Raw genomic sequence first — 20,367 nt, forward strand, 5'->3', positions numbered from 1 at the left:
CTAGGCACTACAGTCTGGAAACGCATGACCACTACAGTCGCAGGTTCGAATCCTGTCTCGGGCATGGATGTGTGTGATGTCCTTAGGTTAGTTAGGTTTAAGTAGTTCTAAGTTCTAGGGTACTGATGACCTCAGCAGTTAAGTCCCATAGTGCTCAGAGCCATTTGAACCATCTGAGAATGGACATGGTTATTAAGCCAACCTTCTCTTATATGTAAATTAACTTTGTTTCTGACATTTGGACATGTGAGAGACTTACTAACCAGTATTTATTTATGTGAAGAGTAGGATGTTGTAAAATGTCTGAAGTTCAAATATACAGCGTTGGTTGAATCAAATGAAACTTTGTACATCTACTTATTTTTATAAGTGGCAAAAGTCTTGAGAAATTCCTGTAACTTGCAACATATTTCAGAGAAGAAGAGAGAGAGAGTTTGCAGTGGCAGGCTAATCAGCAAGGAAGGTTGGCCGAACATCTCAAGTAAGTCATCTCGTTAAAGATGTGGAAGTTTGCATACATACTTCAATGCTTTAAGTCGTCCAAACTGTTAGACTGCCACTAAAAACCCTGTAAAAGATAATATCATGTGGCACGAAGTGATACTTGTGGCCTTCCTTCGGCGCTGGATGCTGAAGAGGGTGGAGCAGTGTCTGATGGCAGTGGCCGTGAAGTAATTCCGCCATCGATGGCCCATCTTGTGGGTGCGAACGATATGAGGTGAGAAAGAGCTGCATCCCTGGTGTGTGCAGAGCAAAGTTTGGCCATCTGCTGCTTCAATGTTCTGACACAAAATGTTCCACTTTGCCATTCAACTGTGGATGGATCAGTGCACTAGTTAGATGCTGTATGCCATTGTGCTCACAGAATGTTTGAAATTCATTTGAAATGAACTGAGGGCCGTTGTCTGACACTATTACTTCAGATAAACCTTCGAGGCAAAAGATCATTGAAAACACCTGAATTGTGCAACCTGCCGTTGTCGATTTCACTGGAACAGCAAAAGGGAACTTGCTATACAAGTCAAACACACTCAACCAACGATTGTTCCAAAAAGGTCCTGCAAAGTGTGTGTGCACATATAGCCATGGCGATTACAACTTAGGCTAAGCAGAGAATTTTTATGGTGGATTGGACTGATTTTCCGCACATGGGTGACACTGTGACATCATCTGTTTGATTTGGCTGTCCATACCCAGCCAAATACAGTGTCAACATGCTAACTGTTTCGTACGAACAATCCCCCAGTGTCCTTGGTGTGAAGTAACTGCAACACTTCTTTTTGCAAAGCTTTGGGGATCAATACATGCGACTGACCACTGTTATTTTGTACAAGAATCACACCTTTCTTTTCAGCGAGGCTATGCTGATGTGTAAAGTATCGGCGCACCACAGAGTTCTTTATGTAATGCAAGGAAAGAGGACAATATGTGCAAATGTAGTTGAGCAAAATCTGGATCAACGTCCGTGGCCTGTGCAATTTTCTTATAGTTCAGCAAAAAAGATTGAAGCTATTCAGAGTCCTGAGCATTGATGTGACAACAAATGCAGCAGAAGCATCAAAGTCTGTGCCAGGGCCAATTGGAATACATGAAAGCGCGCCTGCATTACCATGTTGAGCTGTCAGATGATACATAATCTAGTACTGGTATTGAGACGCCAACAACAAAACTCATCTTTGCAACTTTTGGGCAGTTTGTACAGGAAGCAGTTTTATCAGATGAAACAAGGACTGCAAATGCTTGTAATCCATTACCAAGTAAAATTTTCTGCCATACAAATAGTGGTGAAATTTGGTGACACCATACACAATACCCAAAGCCTCTTTTTCAATTTGTGAGTAGTTACACTGAGCTTTAGGCAACGCTTTTGATGTGAAAGCAATAGGCCTCTCTTTATTACCAATTCTGTGTGAAAGCACTGCACCGATTTCGTAAGAGGAAGCATCAACTTGCAATACAACTGGTGGTTTGTCGCAATCTAAATGAACTAAGCATTGATCACTGAGCAATGCATCTTTTAGTATTTGCAAAGCTGCTTCACATGATTTGTCCAAACAAAAGCGACATTGTAAATAGTCTTCATGGGTTTGCCACCAGTTCACGTTGTGCAAATTCCACAATACTTCCTCAGAGCAGCTGTCCTACATCTTCAGGTGATTCAACCTTGCTGGTGGCTAGGTACTGTAGTGATTTGAGAATTTCTGTGTAAATTCTAGAACCATTCAGCCTTCTACCGTCTTGAACACACAATATTCTAGATATGAGTGTGGGATGGTAGAACCCTGCCTACTGCGCATCACATGTTTGTGTGTACAGGTTTAAAATCAGTCACGAGAAGAAAGTAGACGCGACGGTCGAACTGCAACGACAAGTACCTGTCAGGCAATCCATAGAGGTTTTAGTGCATGTGTAAGGAAGAACCATGGAGTTTTTATGCCGCTCTGCTTATTGTGTCATTGACTATTGTTATGTGAAACAAGAACAGTTGAAAAAGTACTCTTTTAGACTTTTGGCTCAGTCTTGGTAGAGGCAAGACATATTTTCCAATTCATTTTGAGAAAGTCATAGTAGTCGATCCAACTTTCTTTTAACTGTAACTCATTTTGTTTCCAATGTGCGACGGTACGAGGTACTTACAGGAAGTTACATATGTATGTTGAAAGTGTGAATTATATTGTGCATGAAAGTCAAATACGTCATTAATGACGAAAAGGAAAGTTTGTATGTATACTCATTTTATTAGTAGTAAGAGGCTTAAAAGTTCCTGTACCTATCGCTATTTGATGGAGAGGAAGTCAAGAGATTTTCCAGCAGCCAACTATCTCTTAAAGAAGAGGGATGCAAAATTCCAAGTCACCTCGTGAAGAAGTGGAATGTGGTTTGGAGAAAAAAATCAGTATAACCCACACTCACACTTTAAGCCATCAGAATGTTAGAGTACGACTGACGGTATCTGCACATTGAGGCCCCGTTTCATGACACTAGTGCGAAGAATGTGTACGTGCGGAAACTGCACATACACAGTGATTTGTGGATGGATGGTGCCATACTAAAACGTGGAAATCGCAGAGGGTTCTCCTGCGTGTGCACGGTACGCTGCGTTTACTAACAGTATGGCCAGACATTATTCATCAGAGACCATACTAGACCAATGTTATAACGGGTCTGTTATCAAAAAAATCTTGATTTTAGTGTTGTGGTTTAATAGCAGTTGACAATTGCGGAATACTGTCTGAATACAGGACATCGCATGATTTATGAAAAGATGGAAGTTTTATCCCCGGCATCATTTCGGGATTGCATCACAAAGGAAGCAATACATATCTGTACTGTTGCTAATCTTATCAACAGGGATGTGGGATTTCAACTGAGCACAGCCTGGAACCCTGGATTAGCTGCTATTAAATCACAATGCGAAAATCAATATTTTTCAATAACAGACCCGTCATAACATTGTTCTAGTACGGTCTTTGGTGAGCAATGTTTGTCTGTACTGTTAGTAAACGCAGCATACAGCGCACGCACAGGAGAGTCACTCTTTGATTTTCGGCAGTGGATGTTTGAGTATGGCACTATCTACCTGCAAATCATTGCACATGCACGATTTCCAGGCCTGCGCATTCTTTGTGGGCCTGTTCTAGAAATGGGACATCGATGTGCGGATACCATCAGTCGTACCTAGCCACAAGCAAGGTTGAACCAGCTGAAGATGTCGGACAGTTGCTCTGAGCAAATATTGTGGCATTTGCACAACATGATCCAGCATTAAACCCGTGAAGACTGTTTACAACATATCTGCCGGGAAAGCTTGAAGAGTCACAAAGGGGACATTATTGCGATGCAAATGATGCAGTGGAGCTGCGATTTGTGCAGCATTTGGTATGAACCAAATATAATAGTTCATTTTCCCTAAAACTGACTGCAATTCTGTGATATTGCGAGGAACTGGCAAGTCTCATATGGCTAACAAATGCGACTGAAGTGGATGTACACCTTGACTGTTTGACATGACCAAGATACTGCAATTTAGGTTTAAAAAAGTCACACTTGTCCAGTCTACACTTTAGTCCTGGCTCAGATAACACACAAAACAAACCATGTAAATTTGCAATATGTTCTTCAGGTGTATGACCTGCTATGATAATATCATCCAAATAGTTTGAATAGTTTGCCATTTTTGCAGTCATCTGTTCCAAATACTGTTGGAAAATGGTGGGTGTGGAAGCACTGCCAAAAGCCAAACACAAATATTTAAATAAACCCAAACGGGTATTTACTACACACACTTTTTGAGATTCTTCATCGAGCAGTATTTGGAGATATGCATGGCGCAAACCAGTTTTTGAAAAATAATGTCCATCAGCTAATCTGTCCTTGAAATTCTCTGGCTGTGGCAGTAGATAAGTATCAATAACAGTTTGTGAGTTGACTGTAGACATAAAGTCAGTGAATGCGACCTGGAGGTTTGGGGAGCAAGACCAGTGGACTTGTCCGTTGACTAGTTGATATGGGTGCAATAACTAGATTATATTCCACTTCTTTAAGTTCACCAGCGATTTTGTCCTGCAGTGCAATGGGAACAGTTCTGGCCCGGAAAAATTTTGGCTGAGCATTGTCTTTAAGCGCCATATGTGCAACAAAATTGTTAGCTTTGCCTAAAACTTCAGAAAAGAGTTCCGGGAATCCTTTTAGCAAGCTAACTACGCAGTCTTCTGCATTGAATGCAGATGCTGACAACACATTGTCTTGAATGTTAAAGCCAAACAAATGATAAGAATCAAAATCAAATATGTTCTCACAATCGCGTGATTGCAGCACTGTAAAAGTCACTGTTCGTGTATGTGAGTGATAAATGGTAGGCAAAGTACATGTTCTGAGAAGAGGTATGTCTTTTTCATTATAAGCCATCAGTTGTGTGCTAGTTTTAGAGAGGCAAGGGGAGCCTAACACTTCATATGTGTGATGATTTAGCAGTGTGACATAGGCACCCACCTCCAATTGAAATTTCACAAGTTTCCCACAAATAAGTAAATGAACAAAAAGTTTGTTTTACTGATGTATCACTGATGAAACTGGTGCAGCTTGCTAGTTGCAGACTTGGAATGTACTGCTTTTATGACATGGGCCTTGTGTCTAGATTTTTGTGAGTGGGGCAGATTCTTATTTTTGTTCTGTCACAAACATATGGATTGCACATGTCCTTTTCTACCACAAGCGTAACACAGAGCCTGTCGGGAGGGGCAGTCTTGGCGTTTGTGCTGTGAATAACACCGAGGGCAAGACTTAATTCTGTTCGCCTGTTTAGTGAACCGCTTACACAGTGTGGAACGTTGTTTACTCAGAGCGGCTAGTGCACGCCGCCGGTGCAGAATGAGGTGATCGCAAGCAAGGGACTCAACCCGGCAGATAGCTGGCTGCTCAAATTAATGAGTCAAGAAGGCACCAGAATCGTACTGATCTAGTATTTGCACTACCTGCTGAAATGATGGATCGGACTGTTTCAAAATCTGTTCTCTGAGTTTGACATCAGGTACTTTATACACGATCGCATCACGCAACATAACATCTGAATGTAAAACACCACAAGTACATTTGAATTTGCATTTCCTTGTCGTACCTTGCAAATCTGTTACCCGTTTCCGATAAGTTTGATCTGGCCTTTTTTGAAATTAAAGAATTGATATCTAGCTGCTACCACTTTCACTTGTTGGTCATAATAGTTAGTTAGAGAAGCGATTGCTTGGTCATAATTAAGTTCACTTGGAGTGGTGTTGAGGATACAACTTCTGGATAAGTCTGAACACTGTACTTTCTACTGTTGATAATAAATATGGAAGTTTCACCATACCTGGTACATTGTGGGCAATGATGTGGGCTTCAAACCACAACCACTCTAGCCATTCCTCTTCTTGTTCACAAAACTGTCAAAAAGTTAGTGTAGCAACTGTAGTAGGTGGTGCTTGTTCCGGCGGGCGCACAGCTTTGGCCAGTAGCTGCTACAACATGTTGAGTAATGTGGAGATTTGTTGAGTGTGGAACTGAAACACCTGCATTAGCTTTGTAGCATCTAATGCTTGCAACTGCGGCACCTGAGCAGGGGGCGGGACAGGTGGGGTGGGCATGTTGTTCGACACAAATGCAACAAATAGGCAAGGCAAGTAAACAAAGAAAGTAAAGAAAATTTCTGCAACGACCACCTGTAAACACTGATAAGCAAAAACGACAAGAAACTGTTAAAGCAAATAATTGCCCCTGCAAAGTAAAGACAAAGAGAGAATTAAGGCACCAGCACAATATAAACGAAAATGCTGTGGCCGTCAGGCGCTGGGTTTGGCAGATACTCATCGCCAAATGTGAGGTCTTGCCCACTTGTCTCGCATAGGATGCCTAAAGGATGCTGTGTTCTCGGAATGCTATGCAACAATTCATGTAAAATCACATTAATAGTTTTCTTACAAACGAGAAGAGTGACAATACTCAACGTGTATTTATAAGTGGTTGCAAGCGATGGGCAACATGCAAAATAAGTGTCCTTTGCTCTATACAGTGTTCTTGCAAGCAATTGATATGGATCACATGTCACTGCTATTGTAGCACTCTCTGCTAGGTCGTGCTAGTGCTGTCCGAATACTGAGCCGATACTGAGCGACCAAGGCTGGCAGGAGCAGCGCTTATATTCTCTTCTTGTAAAGGTCACTCCTGTCATAGTGTGTTCTGATCAGTGCACCATTGGTTGACGTCGTTTCACTGCCTTCTCTTGTTTGCGTTCTTCATCTTTGTTCCGGCAATTGTGGTTATGCCAGAACAAGTTTTATGGACTGTATACCATAGTAACTGTTCATAACACAGTTACAATGTAATTATTTTTCACAGGTAATGTTGTATGCAATATTTTTAATTGCAATTACAATTTAAAAAATATATATTACCTTGCACCACTACTGCTATCCATTTCTCTCTTTATAACCTTCCCCCCTCACAACCAGCTTTTACCATGTTTATCCCTCCCCCCCTTATGCCTCCCTTTTCTCATATTAGCCATAGTAATCATTTTGAGATTGTACTAAAACATTTATACACTGAACATTACAGTTCATTGTCCTTTTCTAAGTGATTGGAAATACACATGATTTCTCTTGGTAATGTTCCCATCAGAAATAATCTTGGCTCAATAGTTAATCCATCCTCCACCATTCTTATCTAACACTATCCACTTGAAGATGTCAGCAACAGAGTGAAATAGTGGAAGGAAATATAGTGAACATGCAGATCCTATACATGTGGGATAAATACTGAGAAAAAGAGAGAAGAAAACAGTTGTTGAAATGTGGTGGGGGGAATCACAAGATGATCAGTAGTGTATAAATTTATTGAAAAATGTCTCCCATTGAAAAAATAATCTAAGTTTACCAATGTTTTTAAAAAGTTTGTGACGTGATCGACAAAATACCACATGAGTGATTCCTACTTCTGTAATAAATTCAGAGAAAATGAATTTTAAATAATTGACACTCAATATTGTGTACCAACAATCAGCTTCCAACAGTGTTCACAAGGAACAGAAAAACACTTGTTGTATTCTTTTTGTATGTCAGCACATAATAATGAAATGTTATCCTTTAAAGCAAAAAGAATAAAGTGGCCCCCTTCCCACTTTATATCCAGGTCCCCAGTTTTAAATAGCCCTCCTCTCTTGGGTGACATATGTTGTCTGTGGTTATATCAATGCAGAAATACCAGTATCAATACAGAAATACCTAGAATCAAAAGTTAATGTTGCCAGAGACTGCATTTTGAAAGACCAGGTTAAAATAGCAACAATATGGAAAGGATAGATTGCTACTCCACGTATCGGAGGCATTAGTCGCAAACAGGCACAGTGAAAACAAGTGCTAGAAATATTCAGCTTTGAGACAAAGTCCTTGGGGAAAAACGCGCGCGCACACACACACACACACACACACACACACACACACACACACACACACATTCACAACTGACATGTACAAGGCCATTGTAATCTCCAGGTGCTAGGGCTGACTGCATCTAGCATCAGGAGATGACAGTGACCACTTGTGCGTGAATTGCGGTTGTATGAATGTGTGAGACTTTTCTACTTCTGATGAAGGACCTTGTCCAAAAGCTGAATATTTCCAGCATACTTTTTCGTTGTACATGTCTATGACTTAATGCCTCCTCTATGAGCTGAGTAAAAGTCCATCCTTTCCACATTGATATTAATCCGTACACTGTATTTAATATGCAGTTTTGTTATGGTGGAACAATCTTGGATTTTCTTTCCTTAGAGTCTGTTTCTGTGCGGAATATGGTGGTTAGTGTACAGATACTCATATTAACTTGCTGTCAAAGTTTGCCTGTGAATGCTAATTGTATTATGGCATTAATAAGACAGTGACCCACACCTAGCCATCATAATAGAAATCACTCTTCTAATGATCCATGCTTAATGTCACAGCAGATAACCTTGCAAATGGTAGTCCTTTTTATAGTTGGTATAGGTGTGCATATGTGGACACTAACAGTTCAAAACTTCTCATTTATTTTCAGCTGGGCCTAGATTAAGCCTTTAGCTTGACAGTCTTTCATTAGTTCATGATTCTCAAGAAATAACTCCAATATATACCATGTAATATGAATGTATGCTATATCATAATCACACAGTTGTAAGTTATGAAACTGGACTTCAGTTCAGCAGCAAGAATAAGTAAGTGATAAACATTTTCTTGCCACTGTAACATTGCTTTCTAAACATGAAAGAGACCATTCCTGTATTTGAGGGTAATAGGACAGGATTGTAAAACTGAGTCCTACAATAGATATTAAATAGGCTGTTGAATATGAATTAATCAAAAACTACACTTCCATTGTGTTGGCACATAGTATGTGTAAGATTATGCATTCCCTTACAGCAGTAAGTATGTAAAGATAATTAAAATGCCAAATATAGAAAATGTCACCAATTTGTATATTTCTTTAACAATGTGCTACACCAAATTATATATCCCATTCTCTTCGTAAGTAGCTGCTTTTCCTATTTTTAAGGTTGCACAGTTGAAAATAAATCTGTATTTGATTAAGAATGTGACACATCCTCATGTACCAGTCCATGAAGTGAAGTGAACAGTGTTCTATCATCATGGTTGGACTGTCTGGCACAACCAACTGTCAACAAACCACATGGAATCATGATCTGGGAAAATGCATAGAATTACAGAAATATGTATGTCACAGTTTCATATCAGCTGCTCTCCATCACCTGAGCTATTCCAATGCTATAATCCTGTGAGGTGACAATGTTACCTCAGTGCACCACCTTTTCAGAAAGACAATCGGTATTACTAAGCAACTATCCTTGAACCTAGTACCAGTTGCAGTTTGCCTTTTGACAGCTTCCAGTGGGAATGAAAGTTTGATTTTTGACATTTTGTCTAATTATTGACTGAATTTAAAAATGTAGTATGCTGGCATAATTTACTCATTATGAGGTTTATTCTTATGTTAATAGTTTAAAACAGTAAGACAAGTACTGCAGTTAGAAACTGTGTGTGTGTGTGTGTGTGTGTGTGGGAGAGAGAGAGAGTGAGAGTAAGTGAGAGAGAGAGAGAGAGAGAGAGAGAGAGAGAGAGAGAGAGAGTGTGTGTGTGTGTGTGTGTGTGTGTGTGTGTGTGTGTGTGTATGTGTGTGTGTAACTGGTGGCACATAAATATCCGGACTTTATTCATCCAGTACTTCAGAATGAGGGCACTTGGCAATTTTCAGTGAACTTTACACACAATTCCAAACATTAATGAAACACTTTTTCGCTGATACCATCCACAGAGTGAAGAAAGGAAAAAAGTTTATCAGTCACTACATTTTCACTGTTCATGCAGTAAAATTTCGCTATCATATATGATTTTTTAACTTCTTATTTCTATGTTATTAACTATTCGCAACACAGTTTGTAGATCGTATCCACACATGCCTTTGAATGTACCTGCAAAATTATATCATTGTTGACACACAGTTCAGGCGATATAATGTCATAAACAATGAGATGTGTGAAAAACTAGTTTTTGCTTAAAACAGATCGCAGATTACCCAGGCTGCATTCATCCAGTGTTTCATAGTGAGAATACTTTTTAGAATTCCAACAAACTTTAAGCATAATATCAGACCTTTTCCAAGCTTTTTCTCACTTAAATGCTTAATATAAAATATTCAACACATTAACTTCTATGTAAAATAATCAGACATTTGTAACATTTTATACATGGGAATTTTTAAACAATTTGGGATTTGGTGGTAAGAAGCTAAACAGTTAGTGAATAAAACTGTATTCAATTCAAAATATTAACTACTCATTTCACAGTGTTAGGCTAAATATGTCTTTAATAAATCTGAGTTTAATGTGGTCTTATTTACTTATCTTAGAACTCGTGTAAAGGCTTAATAACACCGTCATTCTTGAAAACTGCATTAAAAATTTTCGTGGTCCTGGTTTGTGAAACTTGGTATGAATACCACACACATGAGCAATGTGCTACTGTGAGGGAAAAGAGTGGTAAACAATGCATTCTGCTGGTGAACACGTTTCCTGGTATCCTTTCGGTGAATCAAAACCTATTATTTGTTTCAGTTGCATATGAGTCAATCTGGTCATCCACTTCATGGATCCAGGAACTGTTGCTCTCAGGTGTTTGTGTGATATGACTGACTCTAATTGTGACTCATTAATCATGTACTTTTTATGTTTAGTAAATTTGCAGGAGTGCATTTATATCTGTTAGGAATTAACTTCTGGTTTTTATACTAGCCTTATATTTTCTAAAGATATAACTAAATATTTAGTAAAACTGGCTACTAAATTTTAATGCACAATATTGGCCATAATAATTCCCCCACTCTCTGTGCATGTTTTGAAGCCACTTACAAACCAGGTGTGATACTGATTAACCCTTTGACTGCTAGAGATGTGCTCTCTGCATTCTGTGCAGAGCATGGCTTTGTTGTCAGTGTTACTGCTCACCTAATGCTAGTACCTGTGCTAACAGGTGGTGTTCCAGGCATTATGAAATACTTATCATACAGTTTTAAGAAAACTATGTGGTGAAAAAATTTGATTTTTGCATATATTACCATCTGATGTCTTCACTTGATAAAGGACTGAATTTCTTTTTGTTATTTGTCATAACTACTGTGCTGCATCAAATAAAGTAAAGCATTACATGAAATTTTAAAGAGTTTGCATTGCATAGCCTTTGCATATGGCTGATTTTAGCTCATATATTGGTATGTTCGAAATGTAGATAAAATATCAAAATGCTTTTGAAAACTGAGAGCACAAGAATATTTCGCTTCATTGTCAAAGCATTGGTTTTTATATCCAGTGGATGTTCATGCACAGAATGTTCAGTTCCATCCCTGCACATTGGGAATAAAGTACTCATAGCAGTTGTTATATTTCATTAATGGTTCAAGATATCAAAATGAGGATTTTAGAAAATGACAGCATGAACCATACATTGTGTGATAAGTGGGTGAAAACTTTTTTGGTCATGAAGATAAGAAAGTAACTTGTTCACAGGAGTTAGAGAATGGATGGAGTGGGATGCATAGACACATCAGTAGTGCTTAAGGAAAACCCGGAGGCTGCATTTAAACAGGTCCTTAGCATATGAGGAGCGCGGGGAATGATGAGTTAACTCGCCCACAGCGATCAAAGGGTTAACAGGTTTATGGGAGTCCTGCAACACAGAGTACATCCTGTTACCCTTGTCCATGGTACTTTGAAGACTGACTATCAAGAACATTAAATTGGTTCATGTGATCAGAATTTTTTGCATCCATGCTGATGCTATGGAAAAGATTATTTTGTTCTGTATAGTTCCTCCTGATTGAATTTTGATACAGTACACTGAAGGGCCAAAACATTGTGACCACTTGTTTATAGCATGTTGCTTCACCTTTCTAATGCTATACAGTAGCAGTTTTGCTTGTCATCACAACTTTTTTCTATTTGTTTTAAAGAGGAAACATAGTTATATTGAAAACTTTATTGGTAACAAATACAGGAAAGTTTGAGCTATCGTTTGTTATCATTTAGACATCTTTCATATTGTGAGACCAACTGTCGTATTACTGTGTTGGAGGAGGCTGGGAATGAAACCAGCGCATGTAACTGGCATTTCCAGCTCTTCATTTTGGTGGAAATGCTGACTGGAGGACAGGAATTTCTTGAATGTGAAGGAAAGATAGAAACTGCTGAGAGCAAGAACTGTATGGTGGAAGATAAAATAGTTCCTGCCAAGCTCCTTCACAACAGTTGTTGTGCAGCAGTCCTTATGTGGGTGAGCATTTTCATGGGTTAACACACCTGGGTTGAGCATTCTTGTGTGGAATGTCTCATCACAATTTCCACAATGTTTCATAGTGACAGTAACAGGCGGCAAGGCATTTGCTGTTTCATTGCTGGGCAGACAGTTAATGGGCAGAATGCCCCTCCTGTCCCAGAACACCAAGCACCCACTTTCCCCACCAACAATGTCTCCTTGAACTTCGTCTTGACGGGAGACCTACTTCTCTATTCTACAAACCACTGTGAAGTAATGGCAGAGGGTGTGTTCCATTGTACCAGTTATCAGTGCTTTTTCCTGTTCCATTCATGTATAGAGTAAGGGCAGAATGATTGCTTACACACCACTTGTCTAATCTTGCCTTCGTGATCCCTGTGGGAGCACTATGTTTGTGTTGTAAGATATTCCAGGATTCATCACTTATATTTGCTTCTAGAAACATTCTAAGTAGGATTTCTCATGCCGGTTTGCATCTGTGAATTCAGTTCTTTCATCAGCTTCCTGACACTCGACCATGTATCATTTCATATCCCCACAAATTGTTACACCCAAGTACTTGTGTGAGTTAACTGATCCCACTGTGAAGTTGACTGATCCCATCGTGAAACCGGTAATGTTGCTTTGATTCCAGAGTAAAGTCAACAACCCAAATCTTGGGTTATCTTCCATTAGGAACGTGGATGCACTCAACAACTGTGATATGACTTTCAAAATGACTTTTCAAACCCACATCTCATCACCTATTATGATCCTGTCGAGGAACTCGTCACAGTCATCATGGTTCTGCTGCAGAAATGTCACTGCTGCTCTGAAGCAATTTATTTTGCATTGGTTGTCAGGTTTATCAGTACCCATCTGCTACACACATTCTTGAACAGAAAGATGCCATTGATGTTGGGAAAGACATCAAGCATGAGGGGGTGCTGGTGTTCTGTAATAATTTTATTGTAGTCCATGGCTGTCATGTTGTCTTCAATCATTATCTCAGATCCCAAGGAAGTCCCTGTGAATTTTCTCTGTAGCTTGATACTGCTCCCAACATCCCTGTATCTGTGTCGTGGTGTGTGTTTCGAGCTGCTGTTTGCCTGGATGACTGCATGTCTGTACATCAATCCAAGCAATAAGTTTCTATTAATCCATGGTCCAATGCAGATACTCTCATGCCTGCTGCAGTCATAGTTGACAGTAGTTTTGAATCAACATGAAAACACGTAGGGGTTATCTGTTGTCGAGTTCCATGCTCAGCAATATGTGTTGAACGGTGGGATCCTAAACTCTTGTGCCTGCACAAGCATTGTGCTTTGTGGTTAGATCTGCCACAGATCATAGCATATTCTGTATGTTGTAGTGGACTAGCACCTGACCTTCACATGCTGTGATGGGCTTGAATGTCCAATACCATGTCACCTACTTGGGATTCCGCCATCTTTAAAATGATTTTCCATAGATGAGTGCAACAGTAGCATGTGAACAGTTGACTAGCTCTGCAGATTCTGAGATGCTCATTTCCAGGCACTGGGACAGAGTCCATTATGCCAGATGATTTCCTCATTTGCAGCCATATAATCACTACAATTATTCCACTTTCATATCTACTCTGTCTATATAATTCCCTTATCTCAGATGCCTCAGTGTCACCAGGCTGCATTCAGTCTAGCAGTAGCAAGTGGGCATAATATTTTGGTTCATCACTGTAGAGGTGAATAATGCAGAATGTTAATTTCGTTTGTCAGCTCTGCTCTCTAATATGTGTTATGTGTGATATTTTCCAACTGTTGATAACTGTCCTATGTTCAGTGAAACTCTCCTCTTCTGCATCTGCCATAACATGGCATGGGAGAAGAATTTTGTAGTGGCCCAGATTCAGTATCAATTTCAGACACATTTTTTTTTTTGAAGGGATCCTGATGCCACAGACAAATGAACAGATGGTTTACAGGCCAGTCATTTTTGGAGAAGTGGTATATACAGGAGTGAACAGTAACGAAAGTTCTTCTGGAACTTCAAGTATGTTTCTCTGGGCAATCTTCCAATACACCAACTTTCAGCAGCTTCCAGTTACTCAGCAGTTGATAAAGACGACTTTCAGTGGTGTATAAATTTCCCAAAACTCACACTGAGCCTAGAAGCAGTGTTCACAATGAGGTTCCTTTCTAATGAAGATTAATGGGCTCAATCTCACACCAACATTCACTAAATAGGGAAAGCTCTTGTAGAAACACTGGTAAGGATAAATGGAAACCAAAATAACTGATAAAGTCGTGAAGAATTTATGATAAAAAGAGGTGGTGTAGTTAAAAAAGTCGCAGTTGCTAAACAAAGTCCATTTGCATGGGACATACTAATTAAGAATTTTTTATTAAAAACATAAGAGTCTTTAGACATGTGACTTGTTACATCAGAACTGTGTAACTGGGAGACTGTTTTTGTCCTACTGCCCATTATACTTGTGGGAGTATTGAGCTTAAGAATAAACTATAGGAGATTTGTCTGTGAACCAAATGGGCAAGATATTGAATTGTGATCTGGCTGTTTAAAAGAAACCTCTTCAGATCAATATGTCCTTTCCCCACTGCATTGCTTCTCAGGAAAGCCACGTCTACTGCAATAAACAGCCTCTCTCAAAACATACAGAGGGACTGACAGTAGAAATTAAGATTCCAGTTTTGTGGCAAAAGAGAAGCCAATTCTGACTGGTTCAAAGATGGGAGGGGTGACAACAAACAAAGATAGATTGAGAAGACCAAAGATATAAATAGATGCCAGAGAAAACAGAAAGAAAGTACTGCATTGTTTGAGCCCCTTTCTCATTGTGAACTCAAGATGGGAAACAAGCTCCCCATCTTCTATATGCATCTTGCCATTAATGACTCTTCTTTCTCTTTCTTTATTTTGTGTTCCTTATCAATATGAACTTTTACTTTTCCTCTTATATTTTTTAGAACTCTGTGCCTCATTCAATAAAAAAAGAACCCTTACAGATTTACTTTGATGTCCATCTCTCTATGAAGAGAGACTTTTTTTTTTTTCAGGAATGGGTAGCTGTATCAAATTGAAATTTATGTCTGATACTAAAGACTATGGTTCCTTGGTGGTGTAAAACATTTAAGTTTCTGAGTCGATGTAATCAAAAGATATAACCATTTATGTCGTCTGTTTTGATAAAAACTCACTCATCAAAACCTATAGAGGAAATATCTATGTACGTAATTAAGCTTGTACTGAACCCTCAAAGTGCAAGTCCTACTTGCACTTCTCTGGTTTTCTTGTTTTGTTTCCATTATCATCTTGCAATTTCTTACAGGTTTTATGTTAATCCTTGACATTCTTATTATTATTAACAGTTCTTACCTTACTCCGTTTGTCTGAAGACTGAGATGGTACATCGAATGACATTGAACTCTTAATTAACAGGCATGGGGCTCAATCCCCATCCATTCAACCATATTTAGGTTTTCTCCTCTAGACCATATTTAGGATAGTATCATTACAGATATGACCTTTTGCTTGACCAACGCTCCAACTAAAATTGTGATCTATCTCAGATGACACTGACACTTTTCCTGTTGTGTTTCTGTCCTAATCCATATTTTCAATGATTTTACATCTCCTCTAAAACATGTGCATCTTTCTTTTGCTTATTCCTCATCTTTCTTTCTCTTTCTGCTGAGGGAATACTTAAAAATTCCAAGACGTAGACGGTCAATCATGCTTTCTAATTTATGTGTGTAACAATCTTGCTTTATTTCTTTCTTCTTTGGCTACAGGGTTATATATGTTCTTCTTGAGTCTTGCATATGATTAATTTTCATTTACTGTTAAAATAACTTTGCAATAAATTTCCTGTGATGGTTTTGCTCTGCTTTAAAGGTCTGGAGTCCAAATTACGGCTAATCTGTAATGATCTGCTGGGTCCCACACACAGCCATTCAAATCAAAGCAAATCTTGGGAAAACACAATTATGGTGAGTACAATATCTGGACTTGTGGGTGTTTTATCAGTAATAGTCCATCTTCATGATTTTGTTCTATGTTCCAGGGGTTTTCAAAGCATGTTCTGCTAAGAGAGATACTTTCTCTGATGGGCACGAATCTCAGATTGCAGAGACTTCTTGTTGAATATAGTGACCAGCTCACACAATTAGAACAATCTGCTCAGTTATTTAATGGAATGGAAAAGCAGTGAGAAGGTTACCATAAAGTGTTTTCATTACACAGAATGTCGTGAAAAGTTGTGTAATACAGGTGCAATTTTGTGAAGTGACTTGCCTAATGACAAAATGTTTATCTTATTTTTTAAATAGTACTTTTAAATAAAATTATACTTAGTATTACTGCTGTTCTGTGGAGTATCATGCTAAACAACATTGTGGTGTCAGTGATGAATATTTTTCTGTCTTACTGTCACCACAAAGTTAGAGATATTCAAACATGATTCATATGGAGACATGAGCAATGTGTTCAGTAAGCAAACTTCACTGCCATGTAGAACACTAGTGTCCCACCTCAGGCAACAAATTATTATTTGTTATTTTGTGTGTGTTTGTACCTGTTCTTATTTGTTCTGCTGTTAAGTGATAAGAAAATCAGTATATTTTAATAAGCAACATCTTACGTTATCAGTATTCATCACATAACATTCTCAGAAAAAGATATGTTACTTTGAAAGACTGCTACCCTCACAACATTCAACTGTAAATAAAACATTGTTTTATAATAAAACAAGAAAATGCAAACAAGATTTTTCAAAGAGCTTCATATAAAAATTGTAATGCTTGTCATTGCTCTGTGTTGTTTATTCATTTAAAGGCAGTGTGTTATTTTTGTGTTTAAAGGCAGTATTGTTAGTCATGTAAAACATGGATAGTCATCACATATTTATTTAGGTTATTTGTGTCTTTTGTAAAGTTTTCACATGTTATTTAATTGTTTGATGAAGTTCAGTTAACTTCGTTTCTGTGAAATTAATCTGCAAAATAATTCTGAAATAGTTGATTATAGTGTGTATGACTTATCATTACAAAAAGACTGACATAAATGGGAGTACTAGTGTCTTGATTTTAAACTTAATTTAAGAAAATGTGTTTGTTACAAGTCCTAGTTCTAGCTGATACATTCCTCTGCCTCATGTAGCGAATGAAAATAATTGATATTCATCAATTCATGAATGCTGAAAAGTTATTCAACTACAACTGTGTTCATTCAATTACTTTTAATAACAAATGTGAATAATAACTGGTTCTTTTCTTCTGAGGACCAAGCCATGTCAGTTAAATTTGTCATTCTACTTTTTATTATTTTATGCATAACTTCATTCTGTAGAATTTTTTTCTTTGGTGTATGCACACAAAAGACTCCTATTGAGAAATTGTTCAAAATTCAGCTGTTGTTAGTCAGTATAAAACTCTTTAGAAACCCTGTAAAATAGTCTTTTTGTGTTGATTTTATACACAGCTCTTCATCATTATAGAGCATATGCGCATTATCTTTTACAAAGAGACAATAATAATAACTGATTTCTCACCAAATAAATGTAATTGGTAATTGTTTTCTGTAAGTAATGTTTTTCTGCATTCGCATTCTTATGCATGTGTGAATGTGCAAGTGAGATTTGTTTGAATGTGCAAGTGAGATTTGTTTGAATGTGCAAGTGATATTTGAATCTGAATGGATGGATAATTTGATCTGAGTTTATTGTATAAAACTGTATGTTACAGCAGTGTGTATCTTGAAGGAATAATTGATTTTATTTAAAACATTCGTTCAACAATTTTTTAAGATTTTATTTAAATGTACACAACATTAAATAGCTTTATTGCAATTTGAAATGCAAAATGTGTAGCAGTGGCTGTGATTGTGTTTCATTCTGGATTATTATTTAAAAGGAAAGTAAATTACTGTATTTTTTCATTCATTGGTGTAAATTATGATTCACATTTTAATACTGATAAAATTTGAGTAATTGCTTCATACCTAAGTGATTTGATGAATAAGTATTTCATTCAATTTGAAGTTCTGTGTTTGTTCATAAGTGGAGCACTTCCTGCAATCATCTTCTAGTGATAGTTTATAATGACATGAGATGACGTAAATGAATTGGTAATATTTGACAATCAAAATTACAAGTTTTTACTTTCTTTCCATGTGACTGTCATATACCATACATTTAAACATTTGTCACATTATTTAACAATTTTGAAGACTGCTATCTTCATTCTGTCCCTTGATGTGGCTGGCAACAAGAGATAGCATCTTAAGGTCCACATCGATTCCAAATTAATTAAAAGTCCATGAACAACATCTTTACAATATAACAGCAATGCCAGAAATCAACATTCTGCAGAGTTTGTGTTTTAGATGGGCCGTCTCAGTTTCCTTTCAGGCTAAGTTTGAGCATTTGCATTTATTCCACATTTTCGTGTGGTGGAATTTGCAAAATCAGTAACTTTTCATCAAAGACAAAACTTTATTGCTTTGTACAGTATGGTACTAAGGACTCCCATTAGTAATTTATTGTTATTTTGTCTTGGCTGTTATATTTCATAACATGAAGCGGGAGACCACGCACTTCCTTTCCACAAAGTTAGGATGCTTTCTTGTCATTGTAACAGTGACAGCTTTATTTTTCTATGGTGACCTCAAGCAAAACATTGGGAAAAAAAGGTGAAAATTGCTACAAAAGTTGAGATATTATGACTCAGCCATTTTCTTCAACCTTTGTCACATTTCTGTATGAACTCATCACTGACTACATGATGAGTAATGAAATGGCCAGCCACCTCAACATTTGTTCTTCCATTTTTAAACAAGTGATTACACTGCTGCACAACACCTTCGCATGTCATACTCTTTATTTTTTGAATGATTTCTTGAAGCCTTCCGCTGCCATTTTCTTTGTTTCTTGTATGATTGTTCTGTGTTGGCCTAAGGCCGAAATTGAACAATCGTACAGGAAATAAAGAAAATGGCAGCTGAAGGCTTCAAGGAATCATCCAAAAAATTCATTGCAGCTGCGGACTCTTATCACATTGAAAATTGTACTCTTTCCATAAATAGCACAAATTTTGTGATAAACAGGAACATCTGTGATGGTTTTCTTGAGGAAAAAAATAGTATTATCTCTCAGGGAACAAATCTAATGGTGTTTGGAAGTGCAGCATTCATTTTAAATGACTCCTGCAGAGAAACAGGCAACTATAAAACTTTATCACTATTATAGATGGTGAACTAATGTACAGGACTAGCAATTTAGCCTTTCTTGAGTCCAAGTCATCCTCATTCACCATAAGGAACTAATGGACAAGTACTTCATTTTATGAACAATATATAAAATTGAAACTTCCTGGCAGATTAAAACTGTGTGCCCGACCGAGACTCGAACTCGAGACCTTTGCCTTTCGCGGCAAGTGCTGGCAGAAGTAAAGCTGTGAGTACCGGGCGTGAGTCGTGCTTCGGTAGCTCAGTTGGTAGAGCACTTGCCCGCGAAAGGCAAAGGTCCTGAGTTCGAGTTTCGGTTGGGCACACAGTTTTAATCTGCCAGGAAGTTTCATATCAGCGCACACTCCGCTGCAGAGTGAACATCTCATTCTGGAATATGTAAAATTGACTGTCATCCCTAAATTAGACAGTACTTATAATGCCAATTGTTCATGATGTAAATTCCAATATTCATTACTGTAGAATATTAGTGTTTACAGACAAAGTTGAATCATAAATATTTGTCATTATGCTATGATAATGGAAATACCAGGATTGGAACAATAAACTAAAGTGAGGAAAGGCAACATTTCATCTGTAGTTATTGATGCATGGGGCATACAAATAAGTACAATTAACTGTTGAGCTGTCACTCTTAAAGTTTCAGTACATGTTCTTTCATACATAACCACTCTATAGTGTGTCACCATGACCAGAAGTGGGTGCATTGAGAGAGAGAGAGAGAGAGAGAGAGAGAGAGAGAGATCATATAAATCAACAACAAGTGAGTAGTTGTCTTAACTCAATTTTGTTT

The 20,367-nt window shown here is 37.9% G+C and overlaps 1 protein-coding gene across 2 annotated transcripts in view; it reads left to right on the top strand.

Annotated features, from left to right (window-relative positions):
* Nucleotides 1-20,100, top strand: part of LOC126438151 (protein HIRA-like) — a 212,736-nt gene extending 192,636 nt beyond the window's left edge. For both annotated transcript variants that reach the window (XM_050090526.1, XM_050090527.1), the window contains 2 exons: nt 16,227-16,321; nt 16,396-20,100. In XM_050090526.1, the coding sequence (XP_049946483.1) occupies nt 16,227-16,321; nt 16,396-16,542 (242 nt within the window). In that variant the 3' untranslated portion in view covers nt 16,543-20,100. The remainder of the gene's footprint in view (nt 1-16,226; nt 16,322-16,395) is intronic.
* Nucleotides 20,101-20,367: the final 267 nt, after the last annotated feature.

The sequence above is a fragment of the Schistocerca serialis genome, unplaced genomic scaffold (assembly GCF_023864345.2).
Source record: "Schistocerca serialis cubense isolate TAMUIC-IGC-003099 unplaced genomic scaffold, iqSchSeri2.2 HiC_scaffold_1261, whole genome shotgun sequence".
Lineage (NCBI taxonomy): Eukaryota > Metazoa > Arthropoda > Insecta > Orthoptera > Acrididae > Schistocerca > Schistocerca serialis.